The sequence below is a fragment of the Uloborus diversus genome, chromosome 7 (genome assembly GCF_026930045.1).
Source record: "Uloborus diversus isolate 005 chromosome 7, Udiv.v.3.1, whole genome shotgun sequence".
Classification (NCBI taxonomy): domain Eukaryota; kingdom Metazoa; phylum Arthropoda; class Arachnida; order Araneae; family Uloboridae; genus Uloborus; species Uloborus diversus.
The window spans coordinates 33462130-33481545 of record NC_072737.1 but is presented as its reverse complement, the minus strand read 5'-3'; the positions used below and the strand labels follow the sequence as shown (position 1 = coordinate 33481545).

The window sequence follows — 19416 nt, the reverse complement described above, 5'->3', positions numbered from 1 at the left end:
TTCCTTTGGGTGAGTACCCTCCTCCCTATTTCCCCTGCATTAATCATTCATAGTCATATCCCAATTTTTGAATAAAGACTCCTCTGAAGCAAGCAGGAAATTCATTTAGTATCATTGTTCTTGTAGTATTTTGGTCTTCATATATTCAACATCACAGTAGATACTCTGTTTCTAGTGTGGTATTGATCTATAACGGGGCCTAGTAAAGAGAAATGTGATTTTTTTCACGAGTTACGTCACACGTATTATTGTGAAATATAAAATAGTTAGAAAAATCATTGACATTGAAATGACTCTAACTAGATTAATGCACAAATGAATCCTGTAGAGGAACAAAGATCAGTTTTTACTGCCAATCGTATAAAATGTTATGCACATTAAGAATTTTTCTTTTTTTAACCGACTTCTAAAAGGACGTTCTCAATTCGTCAGAATCTTTTTATGTATTTCCCCTCTAAACTCAAACATGCAAAGACCAATTTGGAAAATTCTTTTTTTTTTTCTCTCGTTTGAAAAGGTATATACTTCCCAGGTGATCCCGTGGTCATCAAATCAGTATCTGAAGCTGGAATCCTTGAAAAATCAAGAAAACCCTTCAAATTCTATGGGCAAAGTCAAAGGGATTTAGGTTGTTTTTTGGTGACTCGTGAATTGTTTTCGGAAAGCATACTTTAATCAAGTCAAACTGATGATGATTGATGAAGACAATTTTCTTTGTAAATAATTGCGCATTTGAAAAAGCATTTCTTCACAGTCTTCGGAAGTCTCCGAGACGCTGTACTCTTTTTCTTTCTCTATTTTGTTCATCTTAGCTGTTTTCAGACTCCTGTGCTTTCTCACTCGAGATGTTCGTAAAGAGTTAACCACATACTCTACCCTATGTACTTATTTTATGTTTACACCACTAAAAAGCAAAAAATAAATTATTTTCAAATAAAAAAAGAACCGACTTCAAAAAACAAAAAGGAACTGAAAAGTAAAAAATAATGGATCATACTTACATACAATTTTTTACCCAAACGTAAAAACCAAATTTATTTTACAATTCCTGTACAAAAATTAACTAAACTAAACACCCAATTATAAATTAAACACTGATTTTTATTACCGTATGATGAATTATTTTAATACCTAACTAATTATATTCAATCTCTTAATTTTTAATAACCATTTGAAGTCGAGGCCTCCTAACGTAACTGAGTTAGTTTAGATTTAAAGACCAATTTCGCGTTTAGTTAAATTAGTGTTCAACTCATGTGGGTTGTCATTTACGTTAGGTAGTAGTTTATAGGAGGGCCAGACTTCAAAAGGTTATTAAAAATTAAGAGATTGTATATAATTAGTTAGGTATTAAAATAATTCATCGTACGGTAATAAAAATCAGTGTTTAATTTATAATTGGGTGTTTAGTTTAGTTGATTTTTGTACAGGAATTGTAAAATAAATTTGATTTATACGTTTGGGTAAAAATTTGTATTCAAGTGTGATCCATATTTTTTTACTTTTCAGTTCCTTTTTGTTTTTTGAAGTCGGTTCTTCTTTTATTTGAAAATAATTTTTACCTATTAAAAAACTTGGTTTTGATCGCAGTTTACAATAACTGACAATCTGATTGAGTTCTTTTTTTTTTTTTGAATTAAAATGCATCAATGTGCCTATGTGACCTCATTTCGATTTAAAATTTTATTATGTGAAATAAATTTTTTACTTAAAGTGTAATGCCTTCTTTGTGTGTATTAAAGTTTCTTTTTAGTTTGGACTTAGGGTCCTACCAGATCAGTTTTGACTGCAGTTCTACTCATAGGCTGTAAATTGACTCATTTTTGCTCATTAGATTCCAAATGGACTTTAATTTTTTAAAACTTTTTGATTAGATTGGCTTCGATGGAATGCAAAAATTGTATATATTTTTAGAAAATATAATGAGGTGTTACAGAATCACATTCAAACAAATATTTGATTATAATTTATCAAATAATGGAATGATTTGTTGTTGGTTGCTCAAAATTATTGATGCTCCATTGTGTGAATTTGGGATAAATAAAATCACTTCATTTCTAGAGACAAAAGAGCTTTTATTGCTAACAGCAGCAAGGGACTACTCAAAATATTTCTTTTTTGACTCACAGCGAAATCATGAAATTTCTGTTTTGACTAAAAGCAAAAAGAAATTATTAAAATGGGGGCGGGGGATGTGTTGAATAGTTCTGAAAAACAGTATTAAACTAAAAATAAGTTGCAATAGCCTTGAAAATGTTTTACCCTTATATAATTCTGTATGCATTTTATTTCATGATATGATACAGACCAGTACAATATGTGCAGGGAATAAGCAAAACTGATACAATAAACAAAGAGTTAATTTTATATGCTTTACACATGGCATGCTGTATACCATTTAATATTGAATTTACTCTGCCTCTGTATCATGAACCCTCAGACACATCAACAAGTTTTCAATTTTGTTTTCAAAGAACTCATTAATAAATTTTTTTATTATTTCCACTTGAGTTAAATTTCTAAAGTTTATAATACTATTATTTTGTAGTAAGTTACTGCCCTAAGCCAGGGCTAAGGTAGAAATACATAAAATACACTGCCAGCTCAGTTATTCTATCCGAGGACCTGCAGTTTCGTGCTTTTGTAGCATTCATCAGCTCAGAATAGGAAGTAACTGAGCTGGAGGAGGAATACCACTTACAGTTCAGTTACTTCCTATTCCGGGCTGGTGAGTGCTAAAAAGCACGAAACTGCTGTACTTAGATGGAATAACTGAGCTGGCAGTGTATTTTATGTAATACTATTTTGGCTTATTCAAACTGATGTTTGTTGAAGTGGTAATGGCTGTAAAGGATATTTTCAAAAACAATTTGTGAGTTTGAAATGAGTAATTATTTTGTGTTTTAAATGCTCTTTCTTGATAAAATTTCTCTCTTAAAAAATATTTTTTTCCTTTTTAGAATACCTTCTGAAGAAAAAGTTAACAATTGTAAATTTATTTCACTCCCACTTTGAACCTATGAAATTTATAAAGCAAGAGGCTTTTGCTGATCAAGTATGTTAAATTCTGCTGTACATTTTCAATTTTTAGATACTCATTTTCCAATAGGCAAATGGTCAGTTCATTTGCTGATGTATTACTTTTTATTAAACAAAAGTTTTTAAGTTTAATAACAATTTTCTTTACTGTCATTTTCATATACTAGCTAAACATTTATGCTTTTTTTATGCTGATTTGTTGATTGAGAGTAACTTTTTATTAAACAAAAGTTTTAAGTTTAATAACAATTTTCTTTTATTTTTCATCAAACATATATTAACTAAACATCTATATTTATTTTATGTTAATTTGTTGATTTATTTGTAGTTAAGTAAAAAAAGCGTAAATAGTTACTGTAATAGTTACTGTCCAAGTACATTAACCTTATAAACAAAAATGATTTTTTCATAAGTACAGGTGATTATCAACTTCTTTAGATGGTAGAGGAAGCAGTTACTATTTAATGTCGTAAGTTTGTGTTCATTGAAAATATCGGATACATATCAAAATGTCCGATATATATCAAAATATCGTATATTTTGATATTTTCGAAAACATCATTTTTGAACCCTGATATTTATTTAACTGGATTTTAAAAAATTCAATTTTATTTCATTTGATAATAGGTATCCTTCAGCTACACTAGAAGTGGCCAAGAGGAGAATGTTTTACAAATTGATGGTTTTGATGAAAAAGTGGATCCTACCAGGTATTTGATCAGTGCTTTAATCAATAAATGTGAAAACTTGATTTGTTTTTAGCATTTTTTGTATTGAAAAACATTAATTCACTTTCGTGATGGAAAGGTCAGATAAATTTGAAGGAATCTGTGGTTTTTGCTTGTCATTTTGATGGGGTCCGAGGGGTTGATTGCCCTTCTGCTAAAAAAAATTAATGTTTTTTAATACTGTATTACCCCACATTATCCGGCATGCCGCAAAATTCGGGGGTCGCCAGATTTTCAATAACACCTGTCTGGTCCTTTTCAACATGCTGGAAAAATCGAAGTTAGGAAAAAAAATTAATACTCTAAAAAATATATGTTCAACTTAAAAATGAACATAAGTTCTATACATATTTTATTAATATTAACAAACAGTTTAATTTTGTAAAAGTATTTATTAACAATTTCATTTATTATTTTAGCAAGAAAAATATTGTTTAATTACAAATAATTTTATAAAAATTAAAATGAAACTAAGTAAGCAAACATTTAAGCAGTAAGTGACCGCCCCTAAACCAGTGCTAAAGAATTTACCATAGCTATTCAATAAATGAAAATTAAACTTACCTCTCTAAAAGGAACCTAAAATAAACTTCTATTCTTAAGTTCTCTTGTTCTAAAAGCATGCAATTGTTTCTGAATATTGTATGAATTTCATGTTTGCAGAGAACATTAAAACCTTTTTTTTTTTTTGCATTTGTAGGGGGGAGGGGAGCTGACACCACAAATTACTGCCCCGGGTGTCACCCATGCTATATTCGCCATTGAAAGCTGCGTAATATAAAATTAGATAAAATACTGTTAAGGCTCATTATTTTTTGCCTTGTTATGTTGTGAATTCAATTGTGCCTTAATGTGCAGTTACTTCATCCCCCCTCCCCCACGTTTTAAGTGTATATGAGTTCAATGCCATTCTGATTCCTAATTGAAGGGTCGCACCTTCATTTCCAGCTGGTCGAAGATACTCAGTGTTCCTTTATGGTGACTGGGGCCCATTAAATAATCCCCGGACCAGGGATTGCTTGGTTTCTGGTCTGGATCAAAAAATAAAACACAGCTTTCTTCAGGGTGTAAAAAATTTCACATTGTAAAAAACAAAATTTAAAAAATATTGGAAGCATCGCATGTTAAATAACCAAAGTTACACTACATCTTCAGTAAAGAACCTTCCCGTTTTATTCAATTTACATTACCAGATATAAGTTAAGATTAAAAATGAACTTATGTATGCTTATAAAGTAGCATTAATGTATATGTTTATGTTTCTGAGGATGTACCAGCTCTATTGTTTATCACTTCTGATATAGTAAAAAACAATGGCGGCAATGCATCCCCAGAAATATAAATATTCATTAATGCTATATTACAAGCATACTTAGGTTTATTTTAATCCTAATTATATCTATGAACATAAGCTGAATAAAACATGGAGGTCCTTTATTGACGATCTACAATGCATTTTTGATTATGCAAAATGCAATGCTTTTAATATCTTTTAATTTTTTTCTTACTGTATGATATTTTCTTTTTTTGGATATGGGGCTCATAGGATTGAATCCTGTACTCCAGTTTTATGCCCAAAAATAAGTGACAATTTTGTAAAACAAACCTTTAGAAAAATAAAAAAATCTGTTTCGATGATTTATAGTTTATTATTTTTTTTTTTTTTGGGGGGGGGGGGGGGAGCATGAGCGCCCATATGCAATATTGTAAGGGGGGACTAAGATAGTTTCCCCATGGTTTAGCAGGATATTTTCCCCATGGAAACGGATTTCAGGACAGATTAGAGTCATTAAAATTTGACATTTTTAATTACTTATTCATTAACTGCTGGAGAAGAAATGTTTTTACATTTTTGCAAAGGAAAAAGTACTAAAAGCAAGGAAGTTCTCATTTCTAAGGGGGGCTGGAGCCCCCCTTACCCCCCTATATGGGCGCTTTTGGGGGGGGGAGAATTTTCCAAGGAGTCCCCCCAACTTGCTCCAAATGTTCGTACTTTTTTATTATTATTTTTCTTTATTTAATACAATTTAAAAACTCCTCGTGTTCCACACAGTATGCCACGAGGCTTACAAGAGTTAGGTTTAAAAAGTTGAAACTTTAAAAGTTTAGACTGTTAACAAAATCAGACAAGATGACAAAAGTCTCAGATCTTTTAACAAGATCCAAGAAAACAATCCAGGACAAGAGAGCCAAGAAAACAAGGTAAGCATAAGGAAAAATTTTCCGAACCTTCTCTGAAGACAGTCCTAGGGCCATCTTGTAAACTGCAGTGCAGAAGAACATGTTCAGTGCTCTGCTCGCCAACTCCACAGTCACAAATCAAATTTGGCGAAATGCCAAATCTAAACAAGTAACTTTTAAAATTTCCATGGCCAGTGAGAAATTGAGACAGTTTAAAATTTGTAGAAAAATAGCTGCACTGCTGACGATAAAAAACAGTAGGGAAGAACCTCCTTGTCCACCGTGCATTTGAGGAGGCAAGATACTCCGTGTTCCAGTCTGCGATAGTTTTTTCCCTTGCCAAAAACTTTCAGTGAGACTCAGGAATATCCATGTTTAAGTCAATACCGCGCCTTGTCGCTTGCTTAGCAAGTTGGTCTGCCCTTTCGTTGCCGAAATTTCCACAATGACCTCGAATATAGGTGAAATGAACATCAGCAACATTTTCAAGCACACTAAGAATAGAATGAACTTCCACCACAAGTCTTTCGGTGCTAGCTGGATTGCATAATAAGAAAAGGGAGGACAATGAATCAGTACATATTGTTAGAATTTTTTTAATTTGTTTTTCGTACGTACATTTGAAAGCACATTTGCATATTTTATTATATATTTTTAAAGTGAAAAGTATCACTGCAAACCGTGAACTGAATTATGCAAATGTTCTGTCCTTATAAGTTAAGGAAACAAGATTTTGTTTTGGCTTTAGAAGGTTATGCCGTTAATTTGGTTAGTAACAAAGATCGTAGATATGAAATTCATGTATGTTATAATATCTTCAATAAAAAATTTGCTTTTAAAGTGTCTTCTGATCTCAACAGACGGAAATTGTTATTTTCATGGTGGATGTAAGTTATTAACGCTATTAGCGGTAATATATTCTACATTGGTTATGGGGCCTTAAAAACCCTGATAAATAACTATAGACTTTTCGTCATATTGTTGGACTTGATATATCAGAAAAGAATGGAGAACAGCCTAGAAGAAAATTACAGTAGTATCGACTTTCCAAAGCTGAATGCGTTCAACTATAGTTCATGGAAGTGTGATGTAAAAGTTGTTCTAATTGACAGAGGATGTTGGGAATTCATCGTCGGGGAACCAAAACAACCAGCAGAAACATCCCCGGAAGCACTGATAAGAAATTTCGAGCAGAGGAAAGCCAGAGCTTACACAACAATTTACACAAGTGTTGAACGGCAATATTTAAAATTGATTCAGTGTACCGAAGATGGAAAAGAAGCTTGGACTATTTTAAAGGAAAACTTCGAACCTTGTTCCCGCGCTCGTATAGCAACTTTAATCGATGAATTTTATGAACTGAGATATCCAGATGAAGAAACAGTTGGAATCTTCTGCCAAAGAGTAAAGGAAAAGCAACTTCAAATCAAAGATGCTGGATTTGAAATACCTGAACTGTTAGTAACATTTCAGTTAATTAGAAGACTACCCAAAGAGTTTGAAAACCTTGTTCAAATATTATATCGCCTGGATGATAATGAATTCACTTACAACAATGTGGAAAAGCAGTTAATAAGCGAATCGGGAAGAATTCAGTTAAAGATGAAAGACGAGGGATATCTACCCGTAGATAACGCACACATTTCCAAATTGGAAGACTGTTCGAATTTGAATACAACCTCTAAATGGAAGAAAAGTCAGTTCTCGAGCGTTAACAGTGGAAGCAAGCTGAGGCAAACATCGCATGAAAAACGAAATCTTCTGGGGCCGTGCACATTTTGTGGAAAGAACAATCATTTATCTAAAAACTGTTATTTCAAGAACAGAAGAAAACCGGATGTCAAAAGTAAATCGTCTCAACCAGACAGCCGCATTTTTTACACGGAACATATGGAAGTGCAGAATTCGTCAGTCTCAAGTAATGAAGATACGATAGAACTCGGGGAATTTTTGATAGACAGTGCAGCAACAGGAAATTTTTGCAACAACAAAGAATGGTTTAAATTCATTTATCCTGTATCTAAACGTGAAGTTTTAATTGGGGATAAAAAATTGCACTAGTGAAATAAAGGGCATAGGTGATATAGTGTTTTATGTAAAAGATAATGGAAATTTTGTGAAATTAATTCTTAAAAATGTTTATTATACACCTAATATGCGTAGGAATTTAATTGGAGGTGCAAATATTGATTTAAGGGGGTACAAAATAATTTGGTGTAATAATAAAATGAGAATTTTTACTAAAGATGATGAATATTTCTTAACAGCTCATAGAGTAGGGAAATTGTATGTTATTTACGGTATACCTAACTATAGGAAATCTGAAATATTTAATGTGAATGCATATAATGTTTCCATTAACATAAATGATCTGCATAAAAGATTTGGTCATGTTAATGCTAATTTACTAAAAAATATGAGTGTTAACAATAGTGTCAAAGGTATTGAAAACGTAACGGGAAATTTCGATTCTTGTGCGACTTGTAAAATTGCTAAATCTACTAGAGTTTCTTTAAACAGAAATTACGGAACATTAACTAATAATGTGTTGGATAAATGTTATATGGATTTGTGGGGTCCCGCTCCAGTTCGTTCGCTAGGAGGTAGTTTTTATTCTACACATATGATACATTTTACAGTTCCACACGTATTATAGAAATTCTGAAGCCATTTTACTGCAAGATTCAAGCACGAAAGCTCTGCCTAAAAAACCGAGCACTCATCAGGTATGCGATGTTGGACGGTTTCTCTCTCCATTCCATTTTCATATACAACAAAAGCCAGCCCAACTCTGCCTTCCAACTTGCTACCATCCGTAAAACAAGTTAAATTATAATAATCAAGAATGATACTGTCATAATTTACAACAGTAATGGGCTTTCTACTCGAAGGATGTGGTAAACTGGAGATGGGTAGCTTGCCATTCAAAAAAATTGCATGGACGAGGTTTGGACATCATACCCCTGGCCTCAATGTCGTTTAGAATGACAAAATCGATAGGCGGAAGTCCAGAAATAACAAAAAGTGCATCGTAGCTAACTGTCCTGTATGCCCTAACAATTCAAATCAGAAATCTTCTTTGAACTCTTCTGAGGAGTTTACTATTTGTTTTCTTCTGCAAGGAGTTCCCCCAAGCTCTTGAACCATAGGAAATAAGTGAAACGATGCCCTGCTTGTAGATTAGTTTAAAGAACGTCAGTCTTCACACCATAAACATTTTTGGAAATTCTCATAAAGCCAAGAAGAACTTTTTCACACCTGTTGGACACATACGAAATGTGTTGTCTCCATCTCAATTTATTATCCACGATAATACCCAGATACTTCATCTGTTGCACCTCTTCAAATAGGTTCATTTCCAAGAGTCAAGTCCATCTTCTCGACTGACCTCGATTTTTTGTGGATCATCGTCACTTTAGACTTCGAAGGATTGAACTCCAGTTTAAAAAGCCTTGACCAATGAAAAAAAAATTTTGAAAAAAAAAATAGAACCGACTTCAAAATTGCTCTAAAAAGTGAAAAATAATTTTATTCTTTAAACACCATCGATAATACTTTTAAACATAATTTTTGAAGTTGACGCAAAAATGATCGATAAAATCATTCACAGCCATAACTCAGTTACAACTATAAATTAAATCAGGCCCAGTTTCTTCACTACCACATGCATTACGCATTGATGACAGCATATTTGAGTAACGATATAAATGTTTCGTTCCTAACTTTGGATGATTTTTTGATAACAATATGAACGAAGCATGGTTGCAATGGGTTTTACTTTTTGTTTTTGCGCCAACTTCAAAAATTATGTTTAAAAGTATTATCGATGGTGTTTAAAGAATAAAATTATTTTTCACTTTTTAGAGCAATTTTGAAGTTGGTTCTATTTTTTTTTTTTTTCAAAATTTTTTTATTTCATTCTTTTTAGTGTAAATGTAGATATTTCAGTAAAAGTAAGAAGTTACCTAGTTAGAAGTTCGGCTCTATATCACTGTATTGCTTTAGAAAAGTCTTTATTCAAAATTATCATTACTGTTATATGGCACCAAACTTTTATAACAATGAGTTTCATATTGTCGCGTAGATGAAGATAGCGAAGACAATGTGAAAGCCAAATGAAGCGAATACTCGTTAGTCTCAACTCAAGATCTTTATTCAGAACCACGAATGAACGTTACATCTCCTTATATAACTTGAGAAAGTGCTGGAACTTTCCAGACTTGAAAAGATACTGAAATTAATAGAACATTCGAGAAAATACGGGAAACAGTAGAAATGAAATTTTAGTAAAATTCACTTTGTCCTGCTCGGGATTTGAGCCCGGGTCGCTCGTGTGGGAGGCGAGAATTCTACCGCTGAGCCACCGTTATCCACGGAAGAAAAGTGTGAACTTCGCTACAACATCATTTTAATCATTTAATAGGGAAATTGCATAAAATTTACTGTTTTTTGCCCATAACTTTTTTTCTAAAGAACAAATATGGTCAAACAAAGTAATGGAGCCTAAGTTGAGCCATCCCCTATCCATTAAAAAAAGAATCATCAAAATCGGTTCACTAGGTGAGACGCTATGAGTGGACAGACAAAAAAAAAAAAAAAAACATACATACGGTATGAACTGATAACCGCCTCCTTTTTGAAGTCGGTTAAAAAGGTAGTTAAGGATCTCTTGTCAGACTACAAACATTGTTAAAGTGCTTACCCTGAACGATTAACAGCAAGTCGTCCACAAATGCAATTTTCTGACAATTCGAAAACTTTGACAGATTGCAAAGCAAATCGTTCATGATAAGATTCCAAACAAATGGCCCAGTTACCGATCCTTGAGGACAGCCTCTTTCCAACTCATATTTTTCCGTAATGTTACCCAAAGTGCAGTACGGGATTGAAAGAAACTATTTAGCAGGCAGTAGATATTTTTTAGAACTTTGGAAAGTCTCAGCAAATGCAAAATACCTGGCCACCATGCATTGTCGAATGCCCCCTTTATATCAAGGAAAACAAGGAATGTAACAAGATTTCTGCGTTAACCCTGTTTAACAATGTCACATAAAGGAATTATAGCATCCTCAGCTGACTTTTGAGGAGTAAAACCATATTGATCTTCAGACAGTATACCAAACTTCCGCAAATGATAATTCAATCTATTCATGCAAAAGCTTCTCAAGACACTTTCCCAAGCAAGGGAGCAAACTAATACACCGAATATTGTCAACATGGGTGCTTGCAAGATCAGAACACTTAGGAAGAAGTATAACTTATGCCTTTTTACAAACTCTAGGGAATACACCAAGCTTTAAACATTCATTGAAAAGGGCCAGCAGGAAAGAAGGACAACTAATATGAAAATTTTTAATCATTTCATTTGTAATCCTGTCCGTTCCTGGTGTCTTGTTCAGGACCAAGTTCCCAACCACACAATCAACTTCAGCTTTAGAGAAAGGTACATCAGCAACAGCATCATATGGTAAAGTAGCCCCTTGACAAAATGTTTTGTGACTAGAAGTATCCAAAACAGAGGAATCACGAGGAAACGACTTCCTCATGATAAGCTTCAATTGTATCCTGGAACGACGTGGTAAAATTTCCTGGAACTAAGAAATTTCTTCCAAGAATTAAGCTTGCTTTCTTCCAGTTTGGCATTATACCGAACCCTGATTTCAAGATAACTTTTCCTGTATACATCTCTTAACAAAGCATTCTTGGCCCTTTGATACCCTCTCCTGGCTGCATTCAGCTGCTTCTGCATACAAGAAATTTCTACTGACCACCAAGGAACGCTATGAGCATCACACCTCTTCACAGGAATAGACTACTCTATGTTCGTACTTTTGATCTTTGCATCTCTCTAGCCTTTCAGAAGAGTCTTTAATGGCTAATATAATGCTCTCTTTCCCTCGACATAAAAATAACCGTGAAACTGTCGAAAGCTAAAAAAAATTGGGGATTGCCATTTCGAAGAAATGGAATTTGATGGGAGAAAACAATGGCCGTATTTGGATTCAAGGAGTTATTTTACATAAGAATCAGCAAGAATTACGTCAGAAGATTTTTGAAGGTATTTTTTTGCCACAAAGTGTATCAGTCAGAGCAGCAGTGTATCAGCCACCGTCAGGGCCTGATTAACGCACAGGCTGCCTGGGCCTGTGCGTTAGAAAGGTTACCAGGCTGCCTGGGCCTGGGGCCTCACCTTTCTAAGGGGTGCTGAATTTTTCAAAAACTTATGTATAGCATTAAAAACTAATGTATTTTTGTAAAAATAATGAAAAAATCCTTTTTTAAATAAATGTTAAGCACTATTTTAACATTATTTTACATTGACTTAATGTGATAGAATAGAGAGGGGGGCCTCCAAAGCATTGTGGGCCTTGGGCCTCACTTTCAGTTAGTTGGACCCTGGTCACCCTCAACAGAATAGTAACCAAATTTAGCACTTCAACAATTGGTAAACAAATGCATATTTTTAATAGCAATAATTGAAAGTTACAGTATTGTAGCACAACTAATATTATTACATTCAAAACAATTTTGATGTAAGAGAAAGATGTGAAATTCAAATTTTGTTGCTTCTAATTTTTTTTTTTAAATATCTATGACATGTAACTTCGACCTTACCACAATAAACTCATTTTAATACAGAACAATAACCAGAAAAAAACGTAATAATATTAAATGTTCATAAATTTGTAAAGTCACTTAACTGTTGATTTTTCAAAAAAAAAAAGTAAAATAAATAAATAAATGTCTCTTTCCACAAATTATTTAAAAGGTCATTAATAATAATTTATGAAGAAAATATTTGAATATTAAACGTCTCAGTATCTTGATTACTGAAGTTTTCACAAATGACTTTCCCCCCCCCCCCCAATGGCAAGGAAGGAACAAAAAGAATTTAAAATATGAAATATTCTTTATTATACCCCAGTTAAATTAATCATTGTAATCAAAGTTTAATAATGGTAAATTATAGTTCAGGAGCATTAGAGGTTCTACAAGATTCTGTATTCATCATGTAACATATTACCATGATTATCAGTTATCAGTTTGGGAAAAAACTACTTATAAATTTATGTAGAATTACACATAAAACATAAACCAAATTAGCCATGCCCTATACTAATTAGTTTTTGCTCTTGGAATGTTTTTTCAAAATTTATTTTCCATTGATCATTTATTATTATTTTTTTTTTAAATGAAGATAAAAATTAGGGTTTTAAATGGAAATGCATTTTCTCTTCATAAAAGATATAAAATGGATAAGCTATATTTAATTTTCATAAAAGAAAGATACAAATGTTTAAAAATAGGAATATTAGAGTTAAATATTAGAGCCAGATATTTTTGATATTGGGCTAAATATTTGCAGAGGTGCCTATCAAGGGAAGGTCATAGCTCAGACTGGGTCAATGAAATTTTTAGGGAGGGGATTTGAGGGGTGAGAAAGGGGTTATTTTTCTCTTTTTTGGGCAGGGGGGATGCCCTTGCTTTTAGGGGGGAGCCCCTGATATTCAGTTAGAAATTTAATTAAATACTCAGTATTTGATATTTGGCAAAATAGGATATTCTGTTCATCTCTAATAGTCGTGTTCCTGTTCAATGTACACAAACTAGAAATAGTTTTCCAGTGGGACTGTTCTTTTAATTATCCTATTTATGTTATCATATGAAAAATTAAGTAACCCAATCAAATATTCTTTATCAACTTTCAGAAATGACTCGCATAATATTTTGATTTTAAACAATGAAAAATATGTTCAAATGAAATCATGATGTTGCTTCCTTTTACAGGTTTTTATCATTACATTGCCATCTCTTTCCGAACTTCAGTTTCTGTCCCAGCTGATACATGTAAATAGGAATAAGTGTGTTTATGTCCCTCAAAAAGTGAAAAATGCCAATGTGTTTTTGCCTTTTTTGGAACAGGAAAAGGTTTATTGAAGTCATTGTTTAACAAATTATTCAAGAATATTAACATATCTAAATCATGTTTAAACACTCTTGTTTTTAAAGAGTAATTGATATGATCTGTTTGTTTATGCTATTTTCTTTCTTCTTCTTCTTTTTAAATCCCTGAGAAATTATAAGACAAACTTTTGAATTCTACAATAGCATTTCTCAAAAGTCTGAATCATGAGTTGGTTTTTTTTTATTTGTAGTGTTGATTGTGCTTCGTAGAAAACTGATATTTTCAGGTATTTTGCTATTTGCAATCCACAAATTTTGGAATATATAGGATGTTCTGTCAGCACATTCTCAGAATTGATATTTGAAGTTTAACATTTCCGTCAAAATAAAATAAAATAAAGTGAAATAAATAACAAATCAAATGAGTTACTGTTTATTTTATTTATTACTTTTTGAAGCTAGCCATATTGCTCTGAAGTTTTACAATGCCTGCTCAAAAGCATAATTAACCTTTTTTTTTTAACAATGCACTTACTGATTTATCATATTTATGTGCTTAATATAAAATAATTACTATCATTTTTCAATAGATTGTTGATTAAATATTTTTTCAGATGACCTTAAAAATAGTAACACACACACACACACACATTTCTGTTCTCTAAAACTACTACTTTGTTTTCTTTCTTTCTCACGACCAAACGGCACGACCTTGAGGGTCACGGATTCGGACAAAATTCTAGCTATAGGTTCATTCCCACTAGATATGAGCTCAGGTAAAATGGTTTGACTGCATAGGCCCTAGTATCTGTGCAACGAGGGTCTAAATTTGCTAGTTTGATCCCAGATTTGCAATGGCGTTCCCATTGGAATTTGAGAATTCGACACTATATTCGATCTCCCAACACCTTTTTCATCTTTTGTTAGTAAATTGAGCATAAGAGAGAATTATTAAAGGAGACATTTAAATAAGACACTTAATAAGAGAAGTATTTGTTTATGTATCTAAGTTATTTGAAAAGTTGAAACGATCTCGTATTTTTGTTCTTTAGTGTGCCATGTGCAATAAATCAGAGTTTTTTTTTCTCTTCTCCTATTTTTTTCTTATCAATGTGGGATATCTTTGATAGCATACAATAAATATACAGTTAAAGTAATTGTTTTTATTAGCAAACGATAAATATTTGTTGCCAGCAGATGATTAATATTTAACGAAAGTAATTAGTTTCATTTGCAAACGATAAACATCCTGTTACCATGTTATTTTCGCATTCAAGTTATTGAAATTAAAAGTAGTTGCCAATCTGAATTTGAGAACCGTTTCTTAAAAATCAGTATTCAACATAATTAATAGCAGAAAAAACTTTAAAAATGGTAATATTAAAGGAAACTCCATTGCATATCCGAGTCCAAATTATCAACTTTAGAACCCGTTGCCGCCGAACTAGGGCCTATACAGTCAAACCGCTATACCTGGGCTCATATCTAGTTGAAATTGACTTATATCTAGAATTTTGTCCAAATCCATGACCCTCAAGATCGTGCCGTTTGGTAGTCAGCTTATCTTTTGTATGACATTTTATAATATAGTTAAGTATGTTTTGAATGGTGCTTTAGTCTGAATGATAGCAAATATTTTTCAATTCATTCAGCATAAAAGTTTTTATTTTACATTACGAAAAATTTTTTGGCCAATGAAAAGAAATATATAGAATGTTATCTATATAGCTGATAAATTACAGTCATCATATGAATTTCATTGTGCAGCTAATATGAATAGGTTTCTTCAAAGATATGTCTATTTTAAAATCATGTGGTAGCATTTCTGTTATCATACTTTGTGCCACAAAATGTTTTGTTTAAATGTCAATGTACTAAAATTGTTTAAATGTATTGTATATTTTAGTGTTTGAGCATGAGCTTTTGTATCGTCATATGTACTATCCATTAATTAAAGTTTTATGTTCTGATGTTGTTCTGTTCTTTAATTGTATGTTGTATATTTTATTAAATTAGTTAAATATGTATGTTCTTCCTTTTCTTTCTTTTTTTTTTGTTACAAAATTAAAAAATAACTAGCAGATTGTGGATTGAATAGTGTACTTTTTATCAGGCAAATACAAAAATCAGACTCATGCTCTAAATTTAGCTTTTTCTTCATCTTTTTTTTTTTTTAAATACAAAGTGAATTTATTGTGTATTGTTTGCTTACTATTTGACCTGTGATCTGTTTTCTTGCTTTAAAAAAAAAAAAAAAAAACCACTTCTTAAAGTAAGCAGAAGGATTTTTCTTTGCTCCAACAACTTTTTGAGGTCTACATATTTGAAATAACGCTTATTTCTTTTTATTTTTTAACGATAAGTAATAATCATTTCATTATTAGAAACTAAATTTGGAGCATTTTTTTAAAATCTTTAATTGGAAGTTTTTGCAAATGTTATGTACTAGCAATGTTGTGAAACATTAAAATCATTCCATTTCTCTTAATCAAAAAAATAGTATTTTTATGAATTAGATTTTTTAGAAGAATGCTGGCATCATTGACCCTTTAAGTATCGTTAAATAAGTTCAAATTTTCTGTTTTTTATTAATGTGCCAAATGTCTTTTAGTACTTATCATGATTTTTTGAGTAACTTGGTTTTTATATTTTTTTAATTAAACATTATAGAGGTCATTAATGCACAGCCTTCTGCAGTTTAAAAAAAAATTTCATTATAAATGTTATTTTGTTTTATATGCAATATTTCCAACCTTTAATTGCTTTATCGCTGCATTGTATTTTAATTTACATTCCACCAAAGTGCATTATTTTGATACAGAAGTATTTTATATGAAAATTTATCAATGTGTTTTAAACATAAATTTTAAGAGTGGTGCATGTATAATGCAGTTAAACAGCATCATAGCCGTTTTTATTGGCATGCCATCTGAAACATTTTGGCTGGCATATTTTTTTAAAAATAAAATTAAATTTTAAAATATAATAGAATTTTTTTTAAAAATGTCAAAAGGTCAGAGCAAGTGCATATCAGTCATTTGTATTTACAGTAACGGCTGGAGCATACATGTTTCTTTGCAATAAATTGCTTTGTTGCTAGTACTGCAATTTTGCAAAGTTAATAATAAAAGTTATTGCAATTAAAATATGATGCTTGGCTATTACTTTACTTGTCATGTCCTTACAAAATTATTATATTGAATTTTTTATATAGTGCATATTTTTATATTAAGATTTATCAGTTTATGAAATAAATACTTCATTTCCACTTCACAATTCACTTTTTATAGTGCATCCAGACATAAAATGTCTTCCACATACTTGAATTCTCGCAACCAGCATCTGCATTATTATACAATGGTTTACCTATGCTTAGTGGTCAAATTGTATTCTATGTTATGGTAAATTGATTCTATCTATTCGCACTGGTTATTGTAAAAAAGAATGAATTTTAATGGTTCGTTAAATCAATTGAAACTTCACAATACAATCATTTAACTGTTATAAGTACTAAATATATATTTTTGTAAAATTGTTAACTTTTTTCTTCACTTGTTCTATAGCAAATCATTGATTGTACTATCTTTTGTAAATATTTTTCTAAAATTCTATAATAAATTGTTTAAAAATACGAAAGTTTTGATTTGTGCTCATTTTCTACACATTTACAAGTAGAGATGCGTCAAATTAAAGTTTTATGAAGGGAGTCTTAATTTACCAAATGAAACTCTGAATCTCTTCAAATAATCAAATTCGAGCATGTACACGTACCTGCATCTAATGTGAGAAGACATTAGGCATGATTATCTTAACATATAAAAATCTTCTGTGCGGAAGTTTGTCACCATAAGGCTTTTAAACGGCTGGACCGATTTTGATCAAATTTTTTGTGTGTAATTGAGTTGTGGCAAGCATGGTTTCGAAGCGCGATGGATCGAATCGGAAACGTTTTTGTTAATTAATGTATTTATTTAAATTGGATGGTTATATCTCCCAAATGATTAATATTTATTTTAACCTATTGTTGAGCGAGAACTGAAATACGTATTTAACCCCTTGCCAAAGGACAATAAGAAAGCCAGCTATGCTTTTTGTAATGAAATTTCCTACTGTGATATGTCAATTGAGAATAGATAAAACGTAGAAAGAGAGCGAGAGTGAAACCTACATTTCTTGAAAACAGCGATTTTAGATCCAGTGATATATTTTAAAGTAAAGTACTGGAAGAAATCGGATTTCTTTCATTAAGTTCACACAAAACGCGTATTTTTAGTCGTAGTTAAACCATGTGACCGGATCGTTGCTTTAGGTTTTCCTAACCAAATGATCGGATAGTACCGTACATAACAACATTTGTTTCTCGGCTCAAATCCATCTGAGTTTTGGCAATAATGGCAAAAATGCTTTAAGGATTATCAAACTAATCAGTACATTATTAAAGGAAAAGATGGTGGAATTTGAAGACGAAACAAATTTTATTTTCGTCCAGCTAAATTACAACAGGGTAGATCTGTATACACAAGATCAGTGCAGTGGAAGATTTTTATCTTTGGTGGAAAGAACAAATTAGGAAAATATATGACTTTTTCGTTCAAAAGATGACCGCTAATCGGTTGGAGTTCGCTTCGCTCACTGATCGGCTAGAATACAGGAACGTGGTGGCTTGGTGACATTGGCCATAACAAGACAGTTGCGTGATTATTTATTTACTTTATTTGTTTACTACTGTTTAGTTTATTGTATTTTTTGTTCATTTGGTGAAATATTTTAAACTGTAAAGAATTGTTTTTAGTTTTTTAAAGAGTGTTTAGTCACTTTAGTTGAAAAACGTGTTTATTTTACATTGGGAGGGGGGGGGTTGATTTTTGCTTATTCCGGGACTGTTTTTGAGTTTATCATTTTTTTTAAACGATATCCATTCGATTGTTTTATTCTTTTTCATATGGGGGACGTTGCAGCGAGATTTCCCGTTTTTTCTAAATGGATAGTTATTTTTTTATACTTAATATCTGAGGATGATTTTTATCTTTTGAGTGTGGATGAAGGAACAAACCATACAATATATGAAGATCATTCAAGTACGCGAGAAAAAATAGTTGATAAAACAACTGCACAGTAGGCACTAGATAAATCAAGGTGTAATTAATATACGCAATCTGACACCAAGTAGCTTAAAACATTTTCTATTTACTTATTTTTTTCAACAAAACGGTTCAAACATTTTATAATTTATTGAAAATTTTCGACTTTTCAATTTACTAATATTGAACAGAACAAAGTCTAATGTATATATATATTCTGAACAGTGGCGTAGCTAGACCCGACTTTCGGGGGGGGGGTTACTTCTTTTATATATATATATATATATATATATATATATATACACTACTGGCCATTAAAATTGCTACACCAGGGAAAAATGCAAATAGCAAAGTAATATTTATTGGACACATTTATAATGTTGGAAATAACAAATGATTAAATTTTCAAGAAATTTGGGTGAATAGATCCTGAGAAATTAGTACCTAGAACTACTACCTCTGTCAGCAATAACAGTGCTTAT

At 31.7% G+C, this 19416-nt stretch overlaps 1 protein-coding gene across 1 annotated transcript in view; it reads left to right on the top strand.

Annotated features, from left to right (window-relative positions):
* LOC129225679 (fringe glycosyltransferase-like) overlaps positions 1–14474 on the top strand; it is a 51901-nt gene extending 37427 nt beyond the window's left edge. The window contains exons 8-10 of the mRNA XM_054860153.1: positions 2961–3055; positions 3667–3749; positions 13737–14474. Coding sequence (XP_054716128.1) covers positions 2961–3055; positions 3667–3749; positions 13737–13791 — 233 coding nt within the window. The 3' untranslated portion in view covers positions 13792–14474. The remainder of the gene's footprint in view (positions 1–2960; positions 3056–3666; positions 3750–13736) is intronic.
* Positions 14475–19416: the final 4942 nt, after the last annotated feature.